The sequence below is a fragment of the Ictalurus punctatus genome, chromosome 21 (genome assembly GCF_001660625.3).
Source record: "Ictalurus punctatus breed USDA103 chromosome 21, Coco_2.0, whole genome shotgun sequence".
NCBI classification, from domain to species: domain Eukaryota; kingdom Metazoa; phylum Chordata; class Actinopteri; order Siluriformes; family Ictaluridae; genus Ictalurus; species Ictalurus punctatus.
Genome location: NC_030436.2, coordinates 4,027,797 through 4,054,316, shown reverse-complemented (window position 1 = coordinate 4,054,316; position 26,520 = coordinate 4,027,797). Strand labels below are relative to the sequence as shown.

The 26,520-nt window shown below is 37.1% G+C and overlaps 3 protein-coding genes across 4 annotated transcripts in view; 1 reads left to right on the top strand and 2 right to left on the bottom strand.

Annotated features, from left to right (window-relative positions):
- Positions 1–26,520, top strand: part of cenpp (centromere protein P) — an 86,905-nt gene that overhangs the window by 13,322 nt on the left and 47,063 nt on the right. For both annotated transcript variants that reach the window (XM_017450169.3, XM_017450168.3), the window contains exon 6: positions 2,960–3,056. In XM_017450169.3, the coding sequence (XP_017305658.1) occupies positions 2,960–3,056 (97 nt within the window). The remainder of the gene's footprint in view (positions 1–2,959; positions 3,057–26,520) is intronic.
- ogna (osteoglycin, paralog a) lies at positions 10,908–14,643 on the bottom strand. The gene is made up of 6 exons (XM_017450170.3): positions 14,330–14,643; positions 13,320–13,389; positions 12,975–13,139; positions 12,346–12,548; positions 11,967–12,059; positions 10,908–11,781 (listed from the first exon to the last, which is right to left on the bottom strand). The coding sequence occupies exons 1-6, from the start codon at positions 14,471–14,473 to the stop codon at positions 11,611–11,613; spliced, it is 846 nt and encodes a 281-aa protein (XP_017305659.1). The 5' UTR covers positions 14,474–14,643; the 3' UTR covers positions 10,908–11,610.
- Positions 20,016–25,178, bottom strand: omd (osteomodulin). Its single transcript, XM_017450166.3, has 3 exons — positions 24,858–25,178; positions 22,760–23,703; positions 20,016–21,437 (listed from the first exon to the last, which is right to left on the bottom strand). Exons 2-3 carry the CDS (start codon positions 23,679–23,681, stop codon positions 21,268–21,270), a joined length of 1,092 nt encoding a protein of 363 aa, XP_017305655.1. The 5' UTR covers positions 23,682–23,703; positions 24,858–25,178; the 3' UTR covers positions 20,016–21,267.

Sequence of the window (26,520 nt, the reverse complement as noted above, 5' to 3'; positions counted from 1 at the left end):
TTGTTTATTTATTTATAAATAAACCTCCCCATGTTCTCTGACACTACATCATTGTTACACCCTGTCCACTGGCTCCTTGTAGCGGCCCGCATCAGATTAGAGAAGAATTTTGTCTCGTCTGCCAAGAAACTGAATCTGGGGAGAAGATGGATGTTTCAACAACCTGAAAAATACCACTAAAATAGCTCAGAAAGGCCTTGCATGGCCTAGACAATCTCCTGTCTTGAATCCCATTGAAAATCTCTGGATTTTGAAATTATGAATCCACCAGAGAGACCCTCATAACCTTGGGAATGTGAATTTCCCTATCAATTCAGTTTTGGGGAAAAGTCAAACATATCTCTGCACTTTGAATACATAGGTTTTATTCATATTTATAAGTACAAAGACATTTTTGGGTTACCGAACAAAAAATAGTCCCAGTATCGCAAAGCTGCCATTCTTGAGGACTTGAGCAATTGTATACTGCCTCAAATGTAAAAGTGTCAAGCAAATGAGTAAAAAATGAAAAAACAGTCAAACCAAAATAGATGACACAATTCCACAGATTGGAATTGTTCTGTATGACCACAAGGAACAGACTATAAAATGGGCCAACTGTATATTGTCTAGTATATGTATATATATAGAACAGTAGAAGTATACTTTGCAGTCAATGCTGAGTGTAATTTACCAACATATCTGAAGAAAATGGCCTGAAAGGTGTGCTAGCTAAAATCATTATAGTCAGTCCTTAGCTAAAGTATGTTTGGTGTTGGAGTATTAGCTCCCCCCGACAAACCTCCATATTAAGTGTTGGTGTAATATAAGAAAATATTCAACCTCATTTTTAAGCATTAGACTTTTAGGCCCTGTTTAGATATTTGCATTCTTCAGTATTGGATATGAAGCAAGGGATAATGATGCGAGGGCAAGTACATAAGAACTCAAGAACATATATGGTCCACTAATTAGTAGATTAACAAGCAGGCTGCTGCATAGCTAAAGAATATTCAGTAATATGTCAAAGCTAGCTTTTTAAGCAGTTTTTTAAAATGATATAATATCTATATACGCCGTCCCAAACCACATGTCAACTTTGTTCGAATGAAACCATAATCTAGTAGTAATTTTAAAAGTAACAACAATACATTCATCCCCTGGTTGTCATTAGTAAAGAAAAATGTTTATGTGTAGAATTTAAAAGCTTTTTTTATTTGAAGTAAAACCAGAAGCAGACATGAACCAAGCAAAACATAACAGGCTTTTTTAGAAGGAGACTGGGGAATCAATTAGGCACATCTATCTATCTGTCCATGGCTTGTACTCCCTCCCTCACACTCCCTCACACACACACACACACACACAGAAATAGGCCAGAGTAAATGAGAAACAGGTGCAGCCCATTACCCATTTGTTCTGCATAAATCTCACTCTCCTCTCCAGCAGACTCTTGACTGCACCCTGATTCCCTTGAGGGACACCTAAAATCATTGTAATCTAAAGTGAAAAACATGAAGGACAAAAACCCCCCCATAAAATCTTATACCTACTTTTTGAAAGAATTTATTTAATTCTGGCCCTTTTTGCCTCTTTTATTACTAGGCTTGAGAACTGTCACCATCCCTCCATCCAACAACATCCAATTTCATTTACCTTCCCATTATCCCTCTATTTAACATCCTATACCTGACAACTATCCCCCTCTTCTAACTTCTCTACCCGCTCTGTATGCCTGCATCGATTTTCCAGACATACACTACACTCAAATATAATTCCTGATTCACATTGAATGCGTCACGTCAAGCCCTCAGTCCATTCACTCTGGGCGCATTCAACTGCGTTTCTGTACAAGCTCCTGGCAGCAGAAAGGGCAACCGTGTATTTTGATTTTAAGCTGTTTTGGCAACTCCAACATTTCATCATCAGTTATGAATTCGGATATATGAATATTTCTGACTACCGATTTTCTCCCTAATTTATTCTTGGCCAATTCTCCCCATCATACAGCAGCTACCAAACCTGGAGGGTGATGCTACCCCCGAGGCACGTGAAGTCAGCCAACTGCATCTTTTCAAACTGCTGCTCATACTACATCATGTGGCACGCACACACACACACACACACACACACACACACACACACACAAAAGAGAAACCTTCTGTTTACTAATTCATTTCAATTACCTGTTGCTCATTACTGATTGAAAAAACCACCGCTCACGGTTTTCCTCAGCTAAGGGAAATTTGAGTATCATAGCATGCAAACACTTTGCTGTACGTCTACAGGTTGCTCGATCATGACATCTTTGTACGTTAGGATTTTCAATAAAGTGCACCTTTTTTCACACACGGGTGAAAATAAATAGGCAAAGCGAGCAGTGTCGTGTCTTCCCATCCATTTTTAAAAACGGTGCTCATGCACATACTTAAGTTGGTGCTTATAAATGTATTACAGGAGATGCATAAGTTAAATTTTATATGTGCATTAACTAACCCCACTTCACCTGTGTTATATTTCGGTAAGATGGAAAATGTTTTCTCTAAAACGTGCAGGTTTGTCTTTCGTTATCTTGGCCTTTATTCCACATCCCTGAGAGACGCCGAATTTTCCATCAGTTCTTTATGGCATTTCTCTAAACACAGACTTGGAGTCTCCACATTTGTGGAAAGTCGTGTCCCGTGCCACACAGCTCTGGGCTCAGCGTAATTATGAAAGTCTCAAAATGACTTGGGCTTTGCCAGCATGAGCTGGCAGAGCAAGAGCCATGTAGATCAAATATAAGACCACCAACTAACTGTCTTACAGGGCTTTGCCTTTGTTGTGCAGTTGCTGAATTTGTTCATAAAGTCATTTTTAAATGTTGGACACAATTTCAGCTTGTCAAGAGATAATTGTCTTAAAAGGTCTGTTGTACAAAAAAAAAAAAAGCATACGTTTAGTTGAGCTCTATGTCACGTATATCAAAATTTTTTTTCAGTGCAGAAGAGTCAAAGAGCGTTTTCCTGTTCTTCAGAACCCTGAGGTCATTTTCAGAGAGGTGTAAGCAAAGAACTTGCACATACCAACACTTTAAGGTAAGAAGTAAAAATTTTATTTGAGGGCTTGTAGTTAATTTGGAGTGCTATGATACAGTGGGTTTGCATACACATCACAAGGTTCCCAAATTTTCTGAGACAATGAAACGATGTAGTATTTCAAGAAAATGAAACGATGTAGGATATGTCTCTGATATTCAGTCAGAAAAATCAATTAAACCGATACACTATGACCCAACACTCTACTGTAATGAAGATGTTTGATAAGAAGGGGGTGGTACAACCCCTGCCAGTTCGAACATCCTCTTCCTTCTGTTCACTCATCTATACTAGACAATCGCTGAGAAGCTGTACAGGCTGGCTTCTCCCCATCCAAGGTACCTTCTGATGCTCTGAAGACATTGGAAGCCTGTTCAGATAGAAGCATGAATCAGGCTTCACTGTTCTGTCTTCCTTCTGCACTGCAGGATCCTGGACAGCAGTGTAAAAAGAAGTGAAGCTTTTTGATGGTTATTTCATGGTCATTTCGTATTGTATAGTGTAGTAATATGGCAAAAAAATTTTTTGCCATATTCATTCCATGTAGATCCGAGCCAGTGTAGGTGTAGAGATAAGCTTGTAAGTCTTGGTCAGTCCACCGGTCATCCTGTTTAACTTCTGTTTAAATGCTCGTATCCAAAACAACTTCTGTGTGCTTGTTAGTTAAACGCGGATGTTTAAATGGGCTGTTACGAGGGTTATATTGTGAATCTGAAAAATTCAATTCTAATAGTTGAATCCTTACCTGTTTCCTACTGCATATTTCTTGTTAGAGAAACATAGATATTTGACCTGTAGGGTACATCTGTTTCAGTAAACTGAGAGCCATGCTTTCAGACATGACTACAGAATGGCAAAACCGAAACAGTGCACTATGTAGTAAGTAGGGTGCAGTTTTGGACATACAGCTGAATGTAGAAAAATACTTACCTTGATGCAGGAAGGTAATGTTCCTGGAACTATGGACAATGGCCTAATATAAACCATTGTTGCTCTGGTGGAATGTATTACAGCTCTGGACTGGCAAGTTCTGTTCAGTTTTATTCCAAATGACACCAAAGCCAGGTATCATGGACGACCAAATGAAAAGAATGCTAATTCAACCCATGCAACTATTGTGACGCAAATTGGAATGGTGATAATTCAACCCATGTTGACCTCTTGGAGCAAATTAGAATGGTGCTAATTTAACCCATGCAAATGCCATTAATTGGAATAATGCTAATTCAGCCCATACAGACATCTTTGAATCATTGGAATAGTTCCAGTTCAACCCACGCAGCATCATAAAACACATTGGAACAGTGTGGATTGAACCCATGCAGACATCATAGACATATGAATAATGAGCTAGTGCAGCGAATTCACCAGGCACACACTTCTTGATGTTCTTGATAATCTAATAGACTCTCCTGTTTAATTGGCAGTATCAGTGCCAGACTATAAGTTCTACAAGAATCTTGGTTTAAACGTTTCAGTCAGTGTGTTGTTATTCTTATTAGGAATAGCCTAATTATAATGCCATACATTTCGTTTGCCAAAAATTTTATTATGCATTTAAATTATTGTGTTGTATTGGGGTTGAAATGTGAAGAGGGGTGTGAGCAAACTGGAAATTGTCCATTGCACTGTGTGGACATATTACAGATTTTAACAACAGTGACGATACATCACAAGTTTCAATGACCATACATTTAGTTAAAATGTTAAGACAGTTTCAACAACACACATACAGAGGATGTGTAAGACAAAGAAATGTAAAACTATCAGAATGATCGCGTCTTGCGCGGTGTTCCCGGTATGCAGTGGTTAGGACCTACCAAAAGTGCTCTGAAGAACCTGCGACAGGGTCATGGGTGTCCAGGGTTCATTGATGCGCATGGGGAGCAAGGGCTAGCCTGTCTGGTCTGATCCCACAGAAGAGCTATTCTAGCACAAATTGCTAAAAACATTAATGCTGGCGATGATCGAAAGGTGTCAGAACACACCGTGCTTTGCAGCTTGCTGTATATGGGGTTTCGCAGCTGCAGAAATTGTTCAGGAATGGTATGAAGAACATGACAAAGAGTTCAGGGTGTTGACTTGGCTTCCAAATTCCCCAGATCTCAATCTGATGGAGCATGTGTGGGACGTTCTGGACAAACAAGTTCGATACATGGAGGCCCCACCTCGCAACTTACAGGACTTAAAGTATCTGCTGCTAATGTCTTGGTGCCAGATACCACAGCACACCTTCAGAGATCTTGTGGAGTCCATGCCTCGACGGGTCAGAGCTGATTTGGCAGCATAAGGGGGAACTACATTACATGATATTAGGCAGGTGGTTTTAAAGTTGTGGCTGATCGGTGTATAATGTGTCATAAATATGTCTACCACAGTATATTAGAGTTTAATATGAATAATATTTCAAAGTGCAGACTTTGAACTTCAACTAATTTGAGGTTAATTACATCCAAATTTACATATTATTTATAAGTAGTTCCTCCTGTTTCAAGGACCAAAAGTAATTGGACTGAACTAACATAATCATTTTTATTACTTGGTTGCAAATACAAGGACTTATGAAAGGTTTTCCATGCTTAGTTGGTTCCAGCTCTTTTGACATCGCCTCTTTTCACTGTGAACTTTGCACTTTTTGTTTGTAGCCACGACTAAATACCATTCTGTAAATTAATTTGCAGGTTTAGTTTGAGAAAAAAATTGAACTAAATGTGTTAGCATAGTCTGCTGCCACTGTCAGCTGAAAGGAAAAATTGTACCGTGTTTGCCAGCAGGCCACCAAGAGAAGCCATGGGTCAGTTAACATCTGTCCGTGAGCCCTGGAGCTACGCTTTGGACATTCCTGCCTTAGAATCACGGTCATGGTCAGATATGCTGCACTCTAGTGACATTATAGCATTACTGTTGCCATTTGTTAGGTAGTTCATGGTGGTGAATTTATTCCTCTACAAAATCTTCAGTATATTAATTTCTACCACCCCTGCCAACAAAGCACCTACACTGTAGATAAAAGTTTTACTTCCATGTACTAACTCGGTATGTTCTGTCTTGACTAATGTTCCGGTTATTGCACATCATCAATCATTCATCAGTCTTCTAAATATTTAGGTTTGCACATTCCTAGTAACACAGTTTGGTTAATGTGGAGGAAAATCTCTCCCAGTTGTTCTCTCGTAGTACTGTTAAAAAGTCTTCAAATCAAAAGACTGCTACAGTTAATGTGATTGTTCACACAATTGATTGTTGACCTTATGTCTTATAACAGGTGTGTCCGATCTTACACGCAAAGGGCCGGTGTGGGTGCAGATTTTCATTCCAATCAAGCAGGAGCCACACTTGATTCCACCTGTTTCTTCAGTTGATCTTGGCTTTCAATAGACTCAGGGGTGTCTTCTGCTTGGTTGGAATGAAAACGTGGACCCACACCGGCCCTTTCCGGATAAGCTTGGACACCCCTGTCTTACACTAGTAATTATTTGATAAGATATTCATTCTATGAACCTATAGAAGTGTCACGGTTTATTGAGGCAAGAATGTGAAGCCTCCTTTTGTTGTTTAACAAAGAAATGCTCAAGGCTATGCAAGAACATCATCTGTTCTTCCCTGCCACAATCACACTTCAGCATGCTTCTGCCACAGACGTCAGTACTGAATTATAGGAAGAGAAAGTTGCCTGTTGGGTCTAAACTTTGTCTAGAACAGTTATGGAAATGTTATATATTTTGTGGTCCAAATAATGTGGTTTTTAGACTTGCGGTAAAATAAGAGGGTAGCAGTAGTATTCCCTTGCTGGAATCAATTGTAATATGTACGTTTTTCTTCAAATAGTGTTTTACTTTGAGTAATTGATACAGGTGATTTAATATCCAGAGTCTTAAATGAACAATCCAGCTGCAGAACTGTGGCACATTCAAGCAAGGTGCCTAGCACTAAAATTGACAGGATAAGACCGGAGAGATTTTTGCAGCAGTGTCCCAATTTGAGCAGCCAGCTCAAAATTTTGTATGCCCTCTGTATGTCTACTGACTTTCACACAATTTGGATAAACCACATTGTAGTTTATTACGTAAAGCTTTGTAAGGAAAAACTTCCATTTTCTATATTAATAACCCACATAATGGCTCCTGGTCAGTTGATTGACCAGTATTCTGCTCATGTCTGACCATGGCACAGTTAATATTGGTGAATCTTCTGCTGTAGTACTTATGAAGATGTAGGGGTTTTACATGAAGATGTAGAATCTACAGAATCAAGCTTTGTGCATGAGGGATGATGTATAAAGCAGATATGAGGGTTTTTATAGATGGAATTTTGGCTAGTTGTAGTAGAGTACTTGGGTATATTTACTATGGGATAAATACTATGGAGATCTTTTATTAGTCAGCTGATTTTAACAAATGGGTGAAATGGTTAATGTCATAGTCACATGGTAGAATATGATAACAAATACAGTAGCTGGCGAGTATCTTTGGAGCTTTCGCTGTTTTATTAGCACTGTGTTTCAAACAGAAGGCAGCTGCCGTGATTTCTTACTGCCTATGCCTATTAGTCAAAGCCTTAGAAGAGGGAAATTCAGTATCTTTGAAGGTATTTGTAAGGAAAAAGTTTGAGACCAGGATCACTGCAGCATGAAGTCACGTTCCCAAACCCAGTCAGCCAGGTCACTTTACAATTTGTGATTAAAATATAGAAAATATAAGCTTACAATATTCTTACGTGCTGCCAGTAGCTTCCATTGAGAGAGCTTATACCTAGTCCAGAATTTGATAAACATCTTCTGAAAACATCTCGACTTTTAACAAATATATCTAATATTTCTCATTATGAGATTCTTAAAAATATTTAAGGTTTCACTGTGACTGTTTTCAGAGATCCAGTGAGCTGTAGGCAAGGGAGCTAGTAAGAATTTTTCAATGTTTTTTTTTTGTTTTGCCTGGACCGTCTTGCTTGGAGTGCACAAAAAGTCAGGCTGTTGTACTTGGGAGGAAGAAAGTGTACACCATTATTTCCAGAACACATTCCCAGCATATTCTGTTTTCCCAAGGCAACTCTGCTTTTGTTCAGGAATTTTCAAGATGGTCCCTGATGTGTCTAATGCAAATAACAGGAGTTGTGTTTGTCCATGCTGCATACTACAGTACTTGGGGCACTGGGGTAAACTTGGGGATAGTCATGTGACCATATACATGTTTGTACATGCCTGAGCTTTTCCAGACGACTTCTCTGAGCTTTACGGCTTGTATATTCCAGTAGGGGGTTGGAAAATAAATGGGTCAGAACATTAGTGCTTCCCCATTACAGAGGCCACTTATTAACCCTAAGGAAATAGGGGTGTGCAGATCTTCACACCAGGAACAAGAACATAATCTTTCTGTTCATTTCAGCAATGCACTTACCTCTGTAGGGCGTTCGTCCAAGTTGTGTGCACTGGGGGAATGTGAAATGGACTTGTTTTCAGAAAGAAGGAGGAAATTATTTTGAGTATATTTAAAATAACGCATAATGTGTAAGTCACATACATACTGTATTTTAAGTAGTTTTTTGCCATGTGGCATGTGCTATAATGTGGATGGTATAAAATTTTGCCCATTTGATTTGTTGAGAAGGCAACTAGTAAGTTCCCTATACATACAGTAGATACTTTGGCATTGTACCCAGGTATATTGACCGCCCAAGTACATTTTGTCCAATTTAATGTCCAATGGATTATATTTATTGATTCCATACATAAAATAAACATGGCTTGTTTCTAATATGAGTGGGTGTGAATGTAACTCAGGGTCAGGAAGCTACGAAAAATATTCTGGACCATTGATCCGTTGATCATTGATCTGGACGTCCAGATCATTGATATATAAGTATTTTGTATTCCTATTTGGGCAAACAAGTTTTCTTTATTAGTTTCTTATTACACTATACTGATGCTCAGATGTACAATATCTACAAATAAGTCAGTAAATATGTTAATATGTTCCATTTTTCTTACAGACAGTTTATTATGATGTACATATTACATGGAATTGACTACAGAGACTTGTAAATTTTGAAACATTGCTATAAAGTAAGCTTGTACAGGTGCAGCAGGTGGCTGCTCGTAACTCTCGTGCAGACTGCAGTTAAATATCAGTTTATCCAATATGTCTCATCATTTATGCTGTTACATTCACTGACACTTCACTCTGCCTGCTAGGATGTTCTTGTTAGCATTGTTAGCACCTGTTGTAAAGATCATCATCGTTTTAATGAAGCTGAAACACCGTGATTTAACACACAAATTCATTTTTAAAAAAACAAACAAAAAAAAGGCAAAACTTGCAAAGTTCCCAAAATTATGTCAGTATTAGTTTTATGTTAAATTACAATTGCAGTCAACAATGCATATAAAGAGGAATTACTTTTTAAGTGGTATGAGAGGCCGCATTGAACTGCACATGAAATAATGAAAAATCATTTCTAATATCCATTATATCTATTGGTCATGCACATTATGCCCTGAGCCCCACTCAACTATATTTCAGATCTTTGTGAAACTTGCCAAAAATAATGTTGGTGCAAATAATGATGAGTAAATCATTTTTCCTGTAATTTGTGCATCTTGCTAAAATTATAGATCTTGCACTGTTTTGTTTATCTGTTCTGATTTGCCTGATAAAATATTTCAGTAGATGCTTTTTTTTTTTTTTTTTTTTTGTATTCATTGGTCTTATGTTTAATGTAATACATGGCAGAAAAGGGAGTTTCAGGTGCTTTTTCCCTTCTGCTTCCTTCTGATATTACTAAAACACCTGGACTACTTAGAGTTACAGTTATGACAATAAAATATAGTTAAAGGACAAGGGACGTTCAAAAAGCTGTTAATTGATTTTGTGGAAATAAACCAGACTGTGATACTTTAAATCCCATTTGTGATTCTCAAAAGACAAGGAAGAATGAAATCTCAAGAATGTAGAGCAGTGTAACCTGAAAAAGAATAGAGGTTGAAGAACCCCTTTATTATCTTATTAACTTATAGCTTACATTATTTTAGTAGAAGGTTCTTTACAAATGTTAAATTACTATACCACTATGAGTATTTGATATACAATTTAAGTTTAAAGCAATATTATATTTCTGAGATGTGTGACTCTTCAGCTTGAGTACAAAAAAAGCCCCGGCATCATCGCCGATTATTAAAGCTGCTTACCTATGTTTTTGAAAATGCTCATTTGATCGTGTTTGGATTCCCACACTGAAGTTTCTTCAGGGGTTTGGTCGACCCAAATCTGTTCCACAACTGGGATGAATAATGATAATTTGAGACGAGTACACTAAATATTTCTCTGGAACATGGAAAACAGCTTCACATTAATCTTCCCCTTGTGAGGCTTTCCTATATACTTTCTCTCCCTCAGACAGTTTATCATATTGCTAATTTTACAAACGTCTGCCAGACTTAATGGCTATTTCATCCTGCCTTTTTAATGCTAAGAGATTGCTGAAGGGTATGGTTTATGTCAAAATAGGAATAAAATTCCATGACATGATGGCAATGAAAAATTGGAAGTGAAGTTGCAGAAGCAATATGGAAACCATTCCATTATTTACTTGGAGCACAGTGCTGCGATGGCTGCCAAATTGGCCAGCAGAATGGAATAATGTTAACCCACATTTTCCAGATCTCTTTGTGTGCTCAACCTGAGTTTGCTTTTACAGTTTATATGATTACTTGAACTGGGTTTTCTCTGTCCCATGGAAAGCATTTGTGCAATAATGAGTGATGCCAAGACAGCCTGGAGGCATATGTTTTAAAAAAAATAATAATAAAATAAATAAAAAGGGAGAGATTTATTTAAAAAAAAAAAAAGGAAAACATATAGCATAATATTTTAATATCATGTTTAACTGTACAGCCTACTTGATGATTCTCACATAAATAGTTCAGTTCTATCAAGATAGAGTGACTACATCCTTGTAGACGCATGTACGTATGGAATGAATGCTTAACCTAAGTAACTTGGCAGACTTCTTAAACAGTAGAACTGAAAGCAATTCACATAATTTTGAAATGCTGCAAGTGTCCGTTTTTATGGAAACCATAAATTACTATGCAGCTTTCAACAAAAGTGTTTTTATATATTTATATATATATATATATATATATATATATATATATATATATATATATATATATATATATATATATTTTATATATATATATATTTTATATATATATATATATATATATATATATATATATATATTATATATATATATATATATATATATATTATTATATATATATATATATATATATATTATTTTATATATATATATATATATATATATATATATATATATATATATATATATATATATAACATTTAACAATTACATTTAAGCCACAGAGTTCAAGAGGGAATTTCAGTACTTACGTAACATAGTAATCAACAATTCACATACCCTGCTTTTGCAAGGTGGCGACTGGACATGAAACACCTTTCAGTCCATAGTTGTTTTCATTTGAGGCACTTTCAGAGATTTTGTTTGGTGGTGGTGGTATTGTTTAAAGGGGTTTTCACTGGTACCGTCCAACTGGCAAAGACTGCAGACAGACGAACAGGTTGGGGTCCTTTGCAAGGATCACCGGGTTTCCATCCATCCTGATCTCATTAATGTTGGGCCGGATGTAGTAGGTGTCATTGCTTTTGCAAAAGGTGTCAGTAGTAACAGTTGTAATGTTGTTGTTCTACATGAAATACAACAGAAGAGGTATTATATGCTTAAATAAATGACGGCATATACTTGAAACAGTATATCTTAAACATGAGCAGTTGGCCACATTCTGGTGTTATTATTGTATCAACTAGAGCTGATCATGAGAGCTATGAAAGTAATGCATTTTACTTATTGCAGCATGACAAATACGTTTACCTGAATATGAAACGTGCGCACGCTCTCTGGAATTATTGGAACTGCCTCCAACTCATTGTGAGCAAGATATAAATTTCTGAGTTTGGTCAATTTCTGTAGGGAATATTCAACACAAACAATTGTTCAGACTTTAGGTTCAAGAACTTGATTTAAAAAAAATAGTCTGTGCTCAAACAAACAAACTAAAACTTTAATGTCCCTGGCTCCTTTTCACCAGTCTTATTAAGAAGCGTACTGTATTTATAACAGATGAACACAGACTTGACTGTTCAGAAAGTTGTTTTTAATGCCCCGGGTTTCAAATAGACATCACACGTCTGCTTCTTCAAGAGTCTGCACTGGAACAGCATTAGGCATTACACAATTCATGGCTCTGTACCTTGAAAGCGTTGGCTTTAACTCCTTTGGTCTTGAGGCGGTTGTGATTGGCGTTAAAGGACGTGAGCTTGGGTGGTAACATTGGCAGCTTCACAAGCCGGTTCTCCGCGAGGGAGAGCTCCTCTAGCAATGGCAGCTTCATGAAGGCCCCGTCCTCAATCTCCGAAATTAGGTTTCCAGTCAGATCTATTCTTTTCAATGTCACTGAAATTTCAACAAATATATTGAACATATAATTAGCAAGGATTAGATAACTGCAATAACATGGTACTAATAACTGTGCTATATGTTTTAGTGACACTTATGATGCCTTGGAGTAAACAACATCTTGATTACTCTTTGCAAGACAGGAAGTTATCCTGCAGATAAAGTAGATAAACACCATCTACTGCTTTTCTCTAACATACAGCTTCCATTGCTCAGTCGTTTGATCACATCAGTAATCCCAAAGGGGTAAGACGTCTGGGTCTATGATATAGCAGGCATGGTGAATTTCCTACCGTAAGGCATTTTCTTACATTTTTTTTTTCTCTGATTTATATCCCCATAGTCGCATTTCCCGAAGATGGATTATTGAAGGAAATACTCTTGTATACACCGAGAAACAAACAAAAAAAAAAAGCAACGCACCAATATCCCCAAAGTCTTTTGCAGTAATCTTTTTTATCTTGTTGTAACGAGCATACAGATAGGCTGTCTCTTTAGGAAGAGCCGGCACTGATGTCATGTCGGGGTCGACTTCCTCACAGTACACCGATCCCGTCAGACACACACACAGCAGACATGTTGGAAGGTCTGGAACATGATGAAACAAGGACTTGTTACTTATTTACACATCCACCCTGGAGAAATTGGATCACATGCTCACTCCAATCTTAAAGACATGATATCTAAGGTTACTTTGCTGGACCGAAATACAATAATCATGATGCATAATGCAGTCCTTTCATACAGAAGGTGATGCGACTACTTTACCAGAAGCGTCCGCTTCAGGTTTGATGTTTCCAGAGTCATCCGGAGAGTCCGCAGGTAGGAAAGCATCTCTCTGTAAGGCAAAAAATAAAAGGAATGGAGTTGATCACTAGCTGCACTTATTGTATGTAACAAAATGTAGCACATTGTTGGCCTTTTGATTGCCTTCTGATTTAATAGCGTCACGTTATTTTTATGGAACAACCCTTTCGTAAACGGTTTTCCAGCTTGACTTGGCACTCAACCTGGATTTTATTGCCTGTCAGGACTTGGAAGACTCTAAGAGACAGGTGTGTGTTACTGCGTTGAGCCCTAATCCCTGGGTTCACATGGAGCCGCGAGGTGGGTGGGAGGGAGCACTTTAGCCTGGGGAAACTTAGTGCTATTGTGCTGAGTAATCACATTTAATCCACCTAGCACACAGCCAACTGCTGGATCCCATTGTTGGAACTGAATTCAGATTAGAGCCTGTTCTCAATCAATAGTGTTTATTTTAACACAATACAAAGTCTGGTTTCAAAAATCCTGACTCAAGGAAGTAATTTCAGTGTGCAACAGAAAGTAAACAGTTGTACAGATGTGGCACGCAGCATTGTAAACCATTATTTTCAGTTTAAACACAAACTTTGGGCATTCTCATGTTTTGAAAGACTGCATTTGTTCTGACTGAACACATGCAACCGATGCAAAATAAAAATAAATAAAATTACACGCAAGCACATTTCTTTTGTATGTAAATGTACATACAAAAATTCCTGTTAAAGAGCCCCAACTAAGCACATCTTCAGATCCATCTCTCAATACTTAAAAGATTACACTAAATAATGAATAGGTTAGCAAATGCATTCATATTTAGGAATAAAATCTTGTTAATTGTTTTCAGCATAGATCTTTGTAGATTTTGTGCTTTATTATAAAAGTCATCAACTGTAAAAAACACTGTTTTAAAAAAACCAAAACAAACAAACAAACAAACAAAAAAAACAACAGCAACATAAAAACCCTGAAATTACCTTTTCAGTCCATGTGTCCAAATCAGCTTCATCAAAATTGCGTGGAATCTCCATTGACTGTAGGTGTTGCTCTGTCCCTGAGATTAAGATCACCCATGACGCAAATATAAAGGTAGAAATAAATGTTCCCGGTCTGGTCTCCATGGTGTGTGCGTGCAGGCTCCTGGATGTACTTGTTGCTCTGATGCAGGCGTTAGACAGCAGCGCAGGCGGCGGTTGGCTGTTTTCTCAGTGCCTGAGAGTAAAACGTGATCTGTCAAATCAGTATTTAAAGCTACATGTGGAGCTGCCAAGGGATTCTTAAGCAAGAGTTTATAGAGCAGACCTTAACCCTTTGCGTTCTGTCTGCTCCGACTGAGTTACTGTGTCTCTGGGGGGGGTTTAGCCATGTTTGTGGGCTGTGCTTTATTTGATCATCGCGAGAGTTGAAAGCAATGTAATGTCTAGTCACTTCTGTAGTACTGTATAGTGTTTGCTGATAATCTCATTTGTTTAGTAAGGTGGATATAAAAAAAAATAATAATAATAAATTACGGGAAGTCTTTAATTTATTTTCTTTCTTAAATATAACCCAACATATAGCTCTCTGTTTCTTCATCATGATTGAAGTTATTGAATTTGGAGAAGGGTTCTAGTGATTTGCACTGTAATGTGAGAATGAGAAGCAGCCAAAGTTGGATTTTATGAACCTTCTGACTCGTTATTCATCATTTACTGTCTGTCAGACAATATAAATATTATTGTTTTAATGGCATATTCTTTGTACTTAGAATGCAGTACGTTATTAAGTCATTGGCCTTTGTAACTTTTGTAAGTAAAAAAGCGTTTTTTACACACTAAAAAGTCTGTTTTCATAAATGGACATTTAAACAAAACATGGTTAATAGAGAACACATGACTGTAACCGCCGCCTGTATACCTCGGGACGAGAGCAGAAGGGCCCCCAGAAATAAACATTCAAGGGATGGAAACAAGTGGACTAAAACCGAGCTCTGGTACAGGTGTGTTAGCAATTATATGGACCTGTAAAAATTTACTATACCGGGAAGAGTGCCAAGCACTGGAAAATGTCTTTAGTGCTAATTTTCTGTAGTGTTTTTCTCAGTCAGTGTGGTTAGTTAGTTTAGTTATGGACAGTTAAGAACCATTATGGAAGATAATTAAGGAGCTGCTTGAAATCTGCCCAACAGCATTAGTTTACACAAACATAAACTTGAAATGTCAGGTCTTCATCACATATTAAAAATGTATATAATAATGAAATTTCAAGGTATTTTACATATAGGTACACAGACTGAACCACTCGCTGTGTTTTCCAGACAGTTAGCTGCTACAGAGTATATAATTCTCCCTAAATTCTGTTTGCTCGGAGGAACATAGCAGTGTTTACAGTGGGGGAAATAAGTATTGGATGCGTCAACATTTTTTTCAGTAAATATATTTCCAATGAGGCTATTCACATGAAATTTTCACCAGACATCAGTATTCACTCAAGAAATCCACACAGATAAAGAAATCCAAACATTAAAGTCCATAAATTAAGTTGTGTGTAATAGAGAGGAATGACACGGGGGGGAAAAAGTATTGAACACGCTAACTGAAATGTATTTAATACTTAGTGGAGAAGGCTTTGTGTGTAATGACAGCTTCATGACACTTCCTGTATGAAGAAATTAATGGGCCGCAGTATTCAGGTGTGATTTTGGTCCATTCTTCTAAACATATTGTCTTTAAATCTTGTTCAATTGGATTCGAGACAGGTGATTGACTGGGTCATTCTAAAACCTTGATTTTTTTCTTCTCTGAAACCAATTGAGAGTTTCCTTTGGTGTATGTTTTGGATCGTTGTCCTGCTGGAAGTCCACCCACGTCTCATCTTCATCATCCTGCTGGATGGCAGCAGATTCTTCTCAAGAATCTCCCGGTAAAGGGCTCCATTCATCGTTCCGTCAATTATATGAAGTCTGTCAGTACCATTTGGTGAAAAACAGCCATGACCATGACCAGCCATGAAAAACAGCCCACACCATGATGCTTCCACCTCCAAACTTCACTGTTGGTTTAGTGTTTTAAGGGCGATGTGCAGTGCCATTTCTTCTCCAAACATGGTGTGTAGTATGACGGTCAAAAAGTTCAATTTTGCTGACAGACTACACTCTCCCAGTATTTCATTGGCTTCTCCAAATGCGTTGTAGCAAACTTTAAACAAGGTTCGACCTGCCTTTTCTTTAGTAATGGAGTCTTGCGGTACAGAAAGTGGATGGATGGTGGTGTCAGTTTGTAATGACCGTGTTTGTGTGATCCATTCAGACATTTAGCAGCTTATCACACACCAAAAACAACGTGTTAAATTGTAACAAAATTACACATGGCTAATTAAACATTAGCTCTCTGGCCAAGCTTTCACTGGTGTGACTCTCAAGGGGGCATGTTTGAAGCACAACCAATTCAATTCTTTTTAATAGCAGCTGTTATGTGGTTGTGCTGTCAAAGCTCACGCAGCTCTCTGTAGCCCTAGTCGTGTTTTTGAATCCTGCATCTCCATTACTGCGCAGGTTCTCATATCTGCAGCTGTGAACTTCCCAGTTACTGCACTGATTTTTGCGCATGTGTAATTATTCTTGTTTTTGTCTCGTTCTACCGATCAACACAGAAGGGTGATGTAAGCAGCAGATGCACAGATGTGTCTGTGGTATTGGTGCTGGTGTATTTTACACATATTTAGCAGATTCAGCACACTGTACCATCTTACTTCACCACTCACTTGCAGGCTGCGTGTAACTTATTGGGAAGCTTAAATATTTAAGGGGATTTTCCAGTTTTTACTTGCTGATGAACAAAGCCATTGATGAAGCTATTTTTTCAGAGGAAGATGTGTTGGACTGAGTGAATGTTTTACACCTCATGTAGTATAAGCTGTATTTTATGATGAATAGCCTACTTTATTATTCGCTCAGATACGCATATGTCTTGAATCGAGAGCCAGTAGTGCTAATGTACAAATACAATGGGACATATCGTAGTTGTCCTAATAAACATTAATATAATCACTGAGACATTTTGTGCGTATTGTGTAATCCTAGTTTTAGTCAAGTTGTAATAGTGTTGCTGTAGTTTAGTGTTTGATTGTTTACCTAGCTGATCTAATCTAGAGGAAGGTCTTATCGTCATTGGAGTCAATCAAAGCAATCAGACACAGAGCCTGATTTCAATTTTGATTTGTTTTAGATTTGCTGCTCAGCCTGTTTCTGGACTGGCAATCTTTTTAAAAGACTTTGGAGACACTCTTTTATGATATCCCTTACTGCATAGGCATGAATATTTCTTTATTTACAAGGAATGGATTATGCCTAAATTGATAGTATGGTTGGGTACCACTGCTTTTTATTTAGCTTGTTATCTTTTTATTACTATGTGCAATATTATTTCAGACTTTTTCACTCATAATTTTTGTTCCATGGCTTTTTGCTAGCACACATTTATTACTCGAACATCAAATACTAATGAAGCTTTATTATTTGAAGCTGAAGTCACGCTCTCAAATATAAGGCACAGTTTGTAAGCATTCCGATTTTGGCTGCCGATTGTAAAGTGGTGTTACTAGTGGGACTGTATATAGAGAAAAAGGAGTTCTAATGTTAATTTTATGCCATATTGGTATTTTAAAAAAAAAAAAAAAAAAAAAAACCTTTATAAACCATTGAAGGATAAAAGCAAGAAAAGTTCTTTTAAATTTTTGTTTGAGGCAGAATATTTTTGTCTTGAATTTTGTGATACGAAAATAGCGGCAAGACAAATTTGCAAGACAAATCATGTACTGCAATATTTCCATTTAATATTCATTATAAACTCTACCTCTTCTTACACACTATCCGGCAGCACCAGAGGTAGTAGCATACAGAGCACATAGTTTGTGAGTGGGAACGTAACTGTCTTGGAGCAAGCTTATTTAATATTACAAAAGGTTAAGTTAATCAGAAGGAAGCGTTATGGCATGTGTTTCAAGCACAAGGCCTACAGCTTCATTTCATTTTGGCCGCGTGAACTCGAACAATAAGACCCAAATGGCCTGTTGTACACTACTTCTCAACACTTTCATACTATCCAGTATTCTCAGCATATACGTTGTGAAGACATTCAAAGGTAGTTATTGTGAACTGCCTTATATACATGGTCATGTATATGGCTTCTGCTGTGGCCGGCTTGGTAGCGGTCTGAAATACAGGTTAAAATCAGTGCCTATGTGCTGCGCTTCATGTAAATCACACTCGCGTGTAAAAACGATTCAGAAGCAACGTTGTGTGTTGTGCTGGCAGTGGTGTAACCAGAAACTAATTTCGGGTTGGATGAGGAAATCTGCTAAATAAAATCAAAATTGTTTTCCTGACCTGTACAGTTAAATTGTGATGTACTGTCACACAGCAGTCGAAGCGGTGATGACGCATGTTATTTAAGGCACAATCTAGCAATCTTTCCATATTAAAAACATGAAATATATTTATGACACTAAAAAACATGAATATAACAGCAAAAGTTGCATTTCAAAGTGCTTTACAAAAGAAGAAAAATACAATCAAAATCACAATAATAACACAAAAACAATTCTAAAGTGCATTTTCAGAGAAGATTTTAAAATACTCAAAGAATCAGCATGCCTGAGCTCAGAGGGAAGAGAGTTCCATAGTTAATTTCTCATATCGTGGCTTTAGTGTATCATCTCATGTCCAGCTGTTATAGTCTTAATACAGGGATAATATTATGATAAATAATGTATGTACACAGGTGCTAATGTACATTTTTGTTTCACACCTACAGTTGCAGCTCAAAACCTTAGAATATTGTGGAAAAGTTAATTTTTTTTTCCCGGTAATTTAATTCAAACTTGTAACTCTCATATATTCTACTTTCATTACATATAAAGTGAAATATTTCGAGCCTTTTTTTGTTTGTTTGTTTGTTTTTTTATCTTGATGACTATTGTCATGGAAATATCGGAAAGAATGGGACTAGACTACATTTCCCATCCTGCACTGAGGCCTACAAACATGGCCACCATGGACCGCAATTCCCAAAACACTCACCTTCATTTAATCATGGACACCTGCATCCAATTCACAGCAGGACCACAGCCACAGTTTAAAAGGACTTTCCATTCACTCACTCTGTGAAGTATATGCTCAGTTACCTTGTGTTCTGTCGTGAACAAACCTCGATTCTCTCGTGTTGAACCCTGTTTCTGCCGTTAAGACTCTGTTCCGAAACTCTTACTCACCTAAAACTTGGGTGGTCTGCCACAAAAGGTACCATGTTCTAAGTTGTTTAACGCATCTGTGTAAATATCAGGAAATGAAAGCTGAAACTCTGATCTATTATCTCGTGTTTTTTTTGTTGTTGTTTTTTGTAGTTGTAGTTGTTGTGTTTTTTTTTTTTTTTTTTTTTTTTTTTTTTTTTTTTTTTTACTCAACCAAAAACATCTTCAGTGTATTAAAAAAAATCCCCGAAAGAACTGGCCTTGCCCTTCCGGTACTTTCGGAGGGACTGTGTTTTTATGGCCAGTCAGCCTTCAAACATATATATATAGAGTGGAATAATGCGTCATATAAAACACGTCATCTAAAGCGGCCTCAACAAATGAGGCTGATTTTCAGTTTGTATTCTGCACCCACCTGAAAAAAATCAAGGAAGATTTTTTATGGAATATTCATAATTCATATTTATTGGTTCACATTTTCCATCAAAATAATGCAGCCAGAATAGAGGAATTACATTATTATACACCGACTTTGTTTACATGCGAAGATTTTCACAAATATGAATTAACTGCAAATTCCAAAAGCTCTGTTTACAGTATGTTTATGCTAAATGCTAACTTAACCACATTTATGCAAATGCGAAGAAGCCAATTTGTAAGGATATAAAAGATAGCTAGCGTTAGTAGTTAATGCATGCTTGAGTCTTAGCTTATGACTTATCAAGCCTTTTGTCAAAGAATCATCCAGAGAAGAATTTGTGTCCTGAAATGTTAGTGAGTGACCCCCTATACCTCCCACCCACCTGGCAATTATATCCTTTACAATCTGTAGATGAACTGTATGTTTGCATACAGGACAAGCTTTAATACGTCCACCATTTTGGTTGGCATATGTCCTAATGCTAAATATCCTTAAGACATATAGATAACGAGTCCATACAGGATTCAGCTGAGGGCTTTTATTTGTTGCTGTTGCGATTTTTGTGGCCAAAAATGCTTGATTTTGTTGCTGCTTTTTAAAAAAAAAAATTGTAATGCATTTTTTTTCCCCTTCAAAATACTACTTGAATTGGCGAAATCACAATTGCACAAAATTGTTTTGCGCATGGCCCGTCTTGGCCCAGAGGGGACTGGATAAAGGCTTATGGTTGAAATTTGTTTCTGTGACAAATATCAATAGTAAAGTTAATGCGTGTGTAAACATTTATTAATGAAAACGTATGTCAAACAAGTAGTTTTCATTGACAACTTGGAAGAAGCAATGAGGAGCTCAGAGTGTTTGAGAACTTTAAGAAAAGGGGGAATCTCCTCATGAAGCTGGTTGAGAAGATAAACACTATGCTTGTTTCACTGCATAATTCATAACTGCAATGTGTTATTGTTAATAGTGTTAATGTCTTCGTTGTTGTTGTTAGAAAATAGTACAAATGAAGAAAACCCTTCAGGTGTGTTCAAGCAAGTGATTAACTAATGCTCTTGAGTGATTATTCTTCGCTGGTTAATCAGCATCTGTTTCCCCACCCACTTCTTTCTGATTTAATTATGATTTTCACAGTGTTTCGTCTAAAATACCTTTGCCATTTTTACTCTTTTAACAGAAAACCAAGAGTCTTGGCTATTTTTAGGCAAAATTATTTGGTGGGTGAAATTTATTTCAATGGTTTTCATGTTTTTTTAGTGGATCATACTAGACAGCTGTCTGTTGTTCACCGTAATAAATCATCCTCATCCTTGGGAAACAAGTGTAGGTGTGGTAGTCCATGGGGCCTTTCAGCTTATTGTGATCAAGGCGAATGTAGGTTAGCATATTGGGACTGTCAGGATCCAGCAGTGGGCACATTAGAGTGATGTTAAGCTCTGTAATTAGAAAAGAGGTTAGGTGAAATAAATATTGACAATTTATAATTTTTTTGTTATTTAATGTACACATAGTAATCATAAACATAAACTATGCATTAATAATGTGTACAAAGTTTAATAGATAGGAGTTTAAAAAAAGGATTCAGACCACAAATGAACAAAATTAATACTTTGTTTTTGGCAATTTGGCAGTCCTCAGCTTTGAGAGGTAATTAGCCTGTTGCAGCATTGTGGTTCAATTTTAGCCCTTCCCTCTTGCCAAAACTACTGTATCCCCAAGGTTACGAGAATCCCTCTGATGGACGCTCAATTTCGAAAATCTTTTCTTCATCCTTCATAAATTTTAAATATTAGGAGATTGGTTAGGCCATGCAAATTCTTCTTGAGTTTTTTGGCTGTATGTTTGGGGTTGTTGTCTATTTGAAAAGTCTATCTTCTTGTTAGAGTGCTCTCCACTAATATTGGCACCCTTGGTAAATATGAGCAAAGGCGGCTGTGAGAAATTATCTTTATTGTTTAAACTTTTAAGCTTTTGTTACAAAAAATATTTCTTTAGTACACCTGGGTGACAAATTCCGTTAGTCGTTCATTACAACGGGTAAGACCAAAGAATATAGCTGTGATGTGCGGCAAAAGGTTGTTGAGCTTCACAAAATGGGACGTGGCTAACTCAAGTGTGTTCAGTTTTCCAGACACTACTGGAACTTTAAATGGGTTCAGGTTCTATGGTCAGATGAGGCTGTGGCTCAGTTGGTAGAGCGGGTTGTCCACTAATCGTAGGGTTGGCGGTTCGATTCCCAGCCCACATCACTCCACATACCTTGGGCAAGACACTGAACCCCAAGTTGTTCCCGATGGCAAGTTGGCGCCTTGCATAACAGCTCTGCTACCATTGGTGTGTGAGTGTGTGAATGGGTGAATGAAACCCAGTGTAAAGCGCTTTGGATAAAAGCGCTATATAAGTGTGCCATTTACCATTTAGATGAAACCAAAAAAGAGCTTTTAGGCAATAAACACCGGAGGTAGTTTTGGTGCACACAGAGAGGTAGCCATATGGGAAGGTACCATTTACCAAGGGTGCCGATATTAGTGGAGGGCGCTGCAGTTGTTAGATTAAGACAAGATTTTCATGGAAGGAAGAATATATTTGCAGATTTCCCACAAAATAGTCACACTTGTTGGGAAGTCAAAGGTTACTGGTTGATGTCTTAATTGTTCTGGTGTCAGTACCAGACACCTAGACACCACACAAAAACAATTAAACGATCATTTAAACAATATCCATCTAAAGTTCTGTTTGCTTACACATTTTGACATACCTCTGTAGTCATTGTGGTTGAGATACAGATGCTCCAGATTCTTGGGAACAAAAAAGGTTTGGGAGAGTTGGTTATAACCCAGGTTGAGTTCCATGAGTTGTGTCAGGTTAAAGGTTTTGTAAGGAATTGTTTTTATTTTGTTATGGGAAACCCGAAGAGATATGATATTTGGGGTCTTCCTAAAGTATCCCTCAGGTATAGATGTGATGGAATTGTTCTCCAGTGATAGCTGCAGCAGTGATGCTGGTAGATCAGGGGGCATAGTCTTGAGTTTGTTGTTGCACATGTTGACTTGTATGAGGCTCTTAAAGCCAGACAGTACCTTTCCTTTAATGCCTTCATCTGTAAGTCTGTTGCTACACAGGTCGAGCATTGTAATATTTATTAGGTCTCGTATAGTGTTTGATGGTATCTTTGAGATTTTGTTGAAGCCCAGGTGGAGTATCTGAAGAGTTTTAGGTAAAGAAGGTGGAACTTCCTCTAGATTGTTGTGCTCTAGGTGAAGCCTTGTGAGATGTTGAAGTTTATTGAAGGCCTCTTTCCCTACTTTTCTCAGGTTATTGTGGCTAAGGTTGATTTCCCTCAAAGATGTAGCATTGGTGAAAGGTTCTGCTGTAATGGCTTCAATGTTGTTGAACTGAAGGTATAAGTGGTGGATGTGGCTTGGGACATCAGGGATTACTTTAAGTTTACGATGGTCACAGTACATTGCAAAGGGATAAGAGTGGGGACAGTAACATTCCTTGGCACATCCATTTGAGAGAAATATGAAAGGGTCTGTTTCTTGAGGCTCAACAAATGGAGGAATCTCTGGCAGTGATTCTTCTTCTGTCTCATAGTCTGCATAACTGGTTTCATAATCTTGACACAATGCTCTGAGCAAAATCAGTGAAAATACTGACCATGTACTTGGAATACGCATTATTGGATTTGTTTTTCTTTATCTGGAAGAGGAATAAGAACAAAATATTAAGGAGCGATTACTGTAATCCTATTCACTGCCGTAACTGCATAGAATGTATCTACTATTTCTGTTCCAAGCCTGGGAGCCATTGTCACAGCTGTTTTTATTCTGTAGTTCTTGTAGCTGAACTCGATGACTCGAGTTAGTGCATTCACTAATGCTTGGAAGTTGCACTTTAGCTATAAAATATAGTTAGAGCGTTTGGATGGAGGTTATGCTTAATGCATACTTAATTACTTAATCTCTTGAAGTATTTTATATTCCTGATTAAAAATCCATTTTGTAATGTAATGAGCTACCAATGTTTAATCATAACCAAAGAGTACAGGAATTGCAGTGTGGTTAATGCTATCCTAAAAACTTCAAAACTGAGACCAGTGTTAGTCTCTTTTGTTCTCTCTCTCTCTCTCTCTCTCTCTCTCTCTCTCTCTCTCTCTCTCTCTCTCTCTCTCTCTCTCTGTCTCTCTCTCTCTGTCTCTCTCTTTTAAACTGTATAAGCAATTATAAACTGAAATTTGACATGTTAAAAAGGCCTGTGATGTATTTTACCATGCACATTATAGGAAGATGTATAAATGAACAGTTTGTGGAAAAAGAGGGCTTGTGTTTCTGTCTCTTATGTCTAATGTCTAATAATGCCGAGTGGACACTACACAACTAAAGTCTTTGAATCAATAAACATAATTAATCCAAAATAAAAAAAAACATCTGTAGACTGTCAACAACCTGTGTCATCAGGCATCTTATCAATTCATTCCAGACATGTCAAGTTTTTGAATTTAGTAAATAATTTATTTACACTATACACTTAATCCCTTGTTTTTTTTTTATTTCATTTTATTTGGAATTATTTGGTCCAATTCATGGTTGTTGAGGTTTAGTAGATAATCTCGGCTATGAACCAGTCCCTGATGAAACATCCTGTTTGTGTTTTTCCAAAAAGTGAAATTTAACTTTAAAAATGAAAAACATAGATCATCATAGAACTCTTCACACCCTAAATAGATGTTGCTTGATTTTGTTTCATTTCTAATTGTCTAATTTCTCAACTACTCTGTTTTGTATTTTTTGTTTGTTTGTTTGTTTTGTTTTTTTACTCTCATGTTCGATGGGATATAGAAAGTCATATCATACCTGAGTTTTTCCTGGGAGGTGTCGTGCTGAAGATGAAAGCTTGACAGAGATGAAGTAAAGAGTCCTCTCAGCTTGAACTATGTTACTTAAGGAAAATGGGAAATTTCTCTGAGATTTTTCTTGAAAGCAGGCCTCACTGTTTTTCACTTCCCAGCAGTCCTTTATGCCGTATGAAGATATTAAGCTCTGCCTCTTCGCTGTGGAAATTATTCTGGAAGCTTTGGGTTCCATCTGTTGAGTGACCTCAGTCAAGTCTTTTCTGCTTTTTTGTCATTTCTTGAGTTGAGGTGAGGCCAGTTTCCAGCATAAACACAGCAAGTGTTATTTTGTAAGGTAGGGGTCACAGATTTTGATGGTAGTACACTATTCAGTACTTCACCCTTGTAATCACTTTCTATATTTAATGTAGAGATCTATCTGAGTACCTGTGTCTGTTTATAATGCTCTGGATCACCTGTGGAAAATAGTGGGTTGTGGCGTGGTGAACAGTGATGAACATAATTACGTAACCATCTAATCGATAGTAAAATGTTACTCAAATCTTCAATTTGAAGCCAAGAATGTTGAGTGCAACCATTTGTAGATGTTAATATGCAACAAAATTCCAATAACCTATATATATAGTAAAAAGGAACCCATTTGAGTTGCACACTACCATGAAGGTGCATAAAACATGTATGGAAATCATAGCGTTTTATACCAAAATGATACCTTTTTGTGGGCGGACAGGTGGGTGGGTAGGCGGGCAACTCCAATTTGGCATATAATTTTATCCAACATAAAATTAATCAGTTGAAGATTGCCTTTATTTATTTATTTATTTATTTATTTATTTATTTATTTATTTATTTATTTATTTATTAAAGGACCAGCTGTTGTTGATGTGATTTGAACCCCATACAAATCTGTTCACTAGCTCAGAACCTTTACCCCTAAGCCACCACTGGCATGTAATTTAGTAGGACTACAAAAGATGGTCCCAGTACTCTGCAGAAATCCCAATTAGGTGAGTGCTTTTTGATTTCGACAGCTAATTCATAGGAATTTGACGTTGAGTAACTGGTAATGGTATGCCAAAAAATAGTTTAGCTTTTAACTACTAAAAATGATCTCGCTTCCTTTAAAAACCGTATCAGTTTTAACAACTTCATTCTCTGTTAAAGCCAAGAGAACTGTGATCAGCATTTGGAAAATCTTAAGGTGGTTGGCTGGACCTTACTCGGTTGAACACCTTAAAATTCCTCTGTGGAAACCTATAACTTTTGTTTTATGTGTTTCATGTCGTCAGTCTAGTGTCTGCCTGGAATTATCGGAAAATGAATGTGTGACCTTTAAAAATGTAGCTACTGCTAAATGCTGGTGGTAGTAACTGGAAAACTAGACACAATTGTAAATTCTAGGCTTTTTCAAATCAACCTGCCAATAATACCCATATACAGTGTTGCTCGAAAGTTTGTGGACCATTTAGAATTTTCTGTATATCTGCATAAATAAGAGGAAATATTTGCATACATGTTCATCACTATAAATGAGGAAAGTTAAAAAAAAAATCAACGAGAAAAAGGGTGATTAACCAGTATTTCAGACATCTCAAATGTGGAAATGGGTCGACCCATAACTTAATAGGAGGGTTAAACAAATGAGACAAAAAATATTATACTGT